The sequence below is a fragment of the Culex quinquefasciatus genome, chromosome 3, assembly GCF_015732765.1.
Source record: "Culex quinquefasciatus strain JHB chromosome 3, VPISU_Cqui_1.0_pri_paternal, whole genome shotgun sequence".
In the NCBI taxonomy this organism is placed as follows: domain Eukaryota; kingdom Metazoa; phylum Arthropoda; class Insecta; order Diptera; family Culicidae; genus Culex; species Culex quinquefasciatus.
The window spans coordinates 55803746-55808045 of NC_051863.1; the positions used below are offsets into that span (position 1 = coordinate 55803746).

Below are 4300 nucleotides of genomic sequence, written 5' to 3' on the forward strand. Positions count from 1 at the left end.
TTTTGCTTTTTTGCTTTTTTGCTTTTTTGCTTTTTGCTTTTTGCTTTTTGCTTTTTGCTTTTTGCTTTTTGCTTTTTGCTTTTTGCTTTTTGATTTTTGCTTTTTGCTTTTTGCTTTTTGCTTTTTGCTTTTTGCTTTTTGCTTTTTGCTTTTTGCTTTTTGCTTTTTGCTTTTTGCTTTTTGCTTTTTGCTTTTTGCTTTTTTGTTTTTGCTTTTTGCTTTTTGCTTTTTGCTTTTTGCTTTTTTTTTTTTTTTTGCTTTTTGCTTTTTGCTTTTTGCTTTTTGCTTTTTGCTTTTTGCTTTTTGTTTTTTTGCTTTTTGCTTTTTGCTTTTTGCTTTTTGCTTTTTGCTTTTTGCTTTTTGCTTTTTGCTTTTTGCTTTTTGCTTTTTGCTTTTTGCTTTTTGCTTTTTGATTTTTGCTTTTTGCTTTTTGCTTTTTGCTTTTTGCTTTTTGCTTTTTGCTTTTTGCTTTTTGCTTTTTGCTTTTTGCTTTTTGCTTTTTGCTTTTTGCTTTTTGCTTTTTGCTTTTTGCTTTTTGCTTTTTGCTTTTTGCTTTTTGTTTTTGCTTTTTGCTTTTTGCTTTTTGCTTTTTGCTTTTTGCTTTTTGCTTTTTGCTTTTTGTTTTTTGCTTTTTGCTTTTTGCTTTTTGCTTTTTTGCTTTTTTGCTTTTTTGCTTTTTTGCTTTTTTGCTTTTTTGCTTTTTTTTGCTTTTTTGCTTTTTTGCTTTTTTGCTTTTTTGCTTTTTTGTTTGTTTTTATTTCTAGGGAATGAAATTGTGAGGTTGTGAAAATATTGTAGATTTTCATCCAAACATTGGCAAATATTGCGATTTAGACTCGAGAAAAAAAAATATTTCAATATTTATGCTTAACCACCATAACCCACCCAAAACGGCTAGTGCAACCGCGCAAAACACCACACCCATAAAAGGTGACATCAATCAATTTTAAGTGTCACTTTCACCGCGTCCGCCGTTTTGGTGACACGTCCTCGAGTTCGCAAGATTTACGAACATCTTTTCCGAAACATGTCACATTAGTGATAAGCAAACATGTGCCGGAATTTATTGCCTACCCCTCCCCATTCTCTCTCTCTCACTCACTCCTAGACTCTTGCCTAATGTGTGCGGTTGTTGAGGTGGCGGGGACTTTGGGACATTCTGCCGCGGACAGACTTCGCGGCAGAGTCGAGTGAAACATCAATGTGAATATTTATGCACCAATTAAGGGGAAATTTATGGGCTGCTGTTTTGACTGTTAGGAAAACCGGGAGCTTGTTTTTCGTTGTGTTGAGAAAAGGGCTATGAATAGTTGGGTGGCAATTGCAGGCAGCAAAAGGATTTTTTCTGATCGATTTAGTGTCTTTGGCAAAGTTATGGTCAAAACTTTTTAGGGAAAATGTTTCAAAAATCAGAAACCTACTTTCACAAATCGATTATCAGAAACTTTACCCCTTTAGAGCTTTAGAGCTAAAAATCAAAGCACGTCGGCAAAATGTTGGTCCAAACTTCTGAATGGAAAAGATGCGGGATAAAAAAATCAAAAATAAAAAATACTGATACGAAAACACCAAATCAATGAAAAAATGCCTGCCAACAAAGCTGCCAAAATTTTGTGGAGATTTGTATGGGTGAACCAATGACACATAATGGCTACTTTGGTGTTTATACTGCCGTGCAAAATAGTTGGAATTTCCTGATTGTAAAACGATCAGATCTCCTTTCAAGACTACCCCACTCAGATCGCTCAGTCGATTACCTCCAGCCGATGCAATCGCATCCACATCACAGCCAGTGTGTTCAGAATGTTCCGCCCAGCAGCGCTCGTTTTGATTCTGGCGGGATTGACGCTTGCCGCCACGGTTGAAGTGACTGACTTGAAGCAGCTTCCGTCGGCCGATTTAAACTCCGGCCTTGGCTACGAGCTGCTCCTCACGGCCATCGAAGCTATGCAGCAGGACATCATGGAGACACGGGCCCAAGTTCGGGAGCAGCGCCAGCTGTTGGAAGAGGTGAGGGGTGAGATCGATCGGAAGCAGCAGTCCGTGGAGAAAAAAGTGCAGGTGGTGTTGAAGCGAAGTTTGGTCGACCTGAACCAGAAGATTGAGTGAGTTTGGGGAGGTTTGGTTTTGAAGGGGGATTTTAAAAGAGTAGAACCTTTGTTTTTTTGGACAGGACGTCACTTCAGAAGGATTCAGCATCAGCGGAACAGATCCAGCAGAGGATCGAGCAATTTGAAAATCGTACGGAACAAACACTCGGTCAGCTTAAACAGAGTTTCAAGCAAGAGCTGGAAGAACTGGATAAGCGAATGCAGCAAAGCATCACTAAGCTAGAAAGCATTGCGTAAGGTTTCTGAAAGTTTCGGAAAGTACAGAGATTGTAATTTGTTTTTGTTTACAGCCTTTCAGCTCCAATCGAGCGAGCTTCGTTTAGATCATCAACATCAAACAGAACTTCGCCAGCTGATAACAGAGTGTACGGCTCCTGCCAAGAAACGCAAACCCGTGGAATCGTTAATATTAGGCCACCAAAATCAGGACTTCCATCATTCAAGGTACTGTGCGAGCAAAACGACTGGGGAGCTTGGATTTTGATCCATTTCCGATTCGATGGTTCCGTCAACTTTGACCGCAACTGGTCCGATTATCGTAACGGATTCGGCAGACTTGACTCGGAATTCTGGCTAGGATTGGAGAAAATGCACCGTCTTACGTCATCCGATAGCTATGAACTGTTGGTAGTCATGAGACGGAAGGATGGCAGCGATCATTACGCGCACTATCAGCGGATCGTCGTCGGTAGTAGCGCTGAAAAGTACAAACTCCAACTGTCCGGTTTTTACCGAGGATCCGTACTCGACAGCCTGACAACTAGCAATGGGATGGCGTTTTCTACCGCGGATGCCGACAATGACCCAGCTCCCAATGCAAACTGCGCTCAAGTTTACTCCAGTGGTTGGTGGTTCGAAAAGTGCTTCAAAGCGTAAGCTTCGATTTTTTTTCCAAATCCAACTGCCGCAATTTCTCATCGAGTTTAAATTTTAGCAATCTCAACGGATTGTACAGTCCAGGAAAGCTCGATGACACGATGCAGTGGAACGGCTTCGGTGACCAGGAGGGCCTGTTGGGAGCAGCGATGATGATTCGGCCAAGTCGGACCGTGAACCTGGATAGACCGATGATGCCAGATGGTGGTTCTACGAGCTCCGGGTACTTTTTCTCACAGACCTCGTTTTCGAGTTCATCATCACGAAATGGGTTTCCATGATAAAGTGTAAATTCGTAGAATAAAGCTATTAAAACTGCTTCTTGTAATACATTGTTTCCATCCTCACGATAAAAATCGGCCTTCTTGATTAGACCTCCTCAAGCCATCTTCGCGTTAACTTCAAGGGGTTTCCAGCATCAAGGATTACTGACCAGTCTAAATGGAATTACCAGGATTACTGGCAATATGTCATGAATTACTTTGATTTCCCAGAATTACTTGGGATTTCCAGAAACCACGCAGAATTGCTCAAATTTATAAAAATAACTTGGAATTACTGCCTAGCTTCCAGCATATTGAGAATTGGATCGAATGACAGCTGTCAAATGCACAAAACCACGTGCTCGGCAATAGTACGTCCATCCCGGGAATTCCCGGCACAAAATTCCCGGGATTTTTTTTATGTTGTACGGGGAATTTCCGGAATTAAACAAAAATTATAATTTGGCCTGGATTACAATTAATAAGTTTAAACTTTTCTAAAATTTTACATAAATTGGTACCATTTTATTTGTTGTAATTTTTGTTTTTAGACATCTTAAACCAATTTTCAAGCTGTTTTATTCATGTCATATAGAAATAAATACAAAATAAACATTTATAAGATACTTATATAATTTGAAATAGAAATGTGGTGCATATCAAATTCATAGCACAACAGAGAACAGCAAAAATTTGTTTAACACTGGAACGCCCAACGCATGTCCAACTTACACAGACGCCCAAGCCTCCCAAAAAAGGAGGAACAGTAACTTCAACTCACTGGTTCTCGGGCATTACTCAACCAATCGGGACAATTCTTGTTTCCAGTGATTTGTAAGAATGTCTAGATCCTAAAATTGTGCAGAACTTAATTCGATCAATTCTGTAATTTTTGCAATCAAAAACATCGTTCCACCTTTTTTAAAACGACTGCCGCCGCGGAATTTTGGCGATTTTTTTTACACGTGAAAAAAAAAGTTGGAACGATGTTTTTGATCGCAAAAATTACAGATTTGATCGAATTAAGTTCTGCAAAGTTCTATAATCATC

At 39.6% G+C, this 4300-nt stretch overlaps 1 protein-coding gene across 1 annotated transcript; it reads left to right on the top strand.

Moving 5' to 3' along the window:
- Positions 1-1746: 1746 nt before the first annotated feature.
- LOC6049379 (fibrinogen-like protein 1) lies at positions 1747-3309 on the top strand. The gene is made up of 4 exons (XM_038263295.1): positions 1747-2105; positions 2174-2344; positions 2402-2983; positions 3046-3309. Exons 1-4 carry the CDS (start codon positions 1804-1806, stop codon positions 3266-3268), a joined length of 1278 nt encoding a protein of 425 aa, XP_038119223.1. The 5' UTR covers positions 1747-1803; the 3' UTR covers positions 3269-3309.
- The last annotated feature ends 991 nt before the right edge of the window (positions 3310-4300 follow it).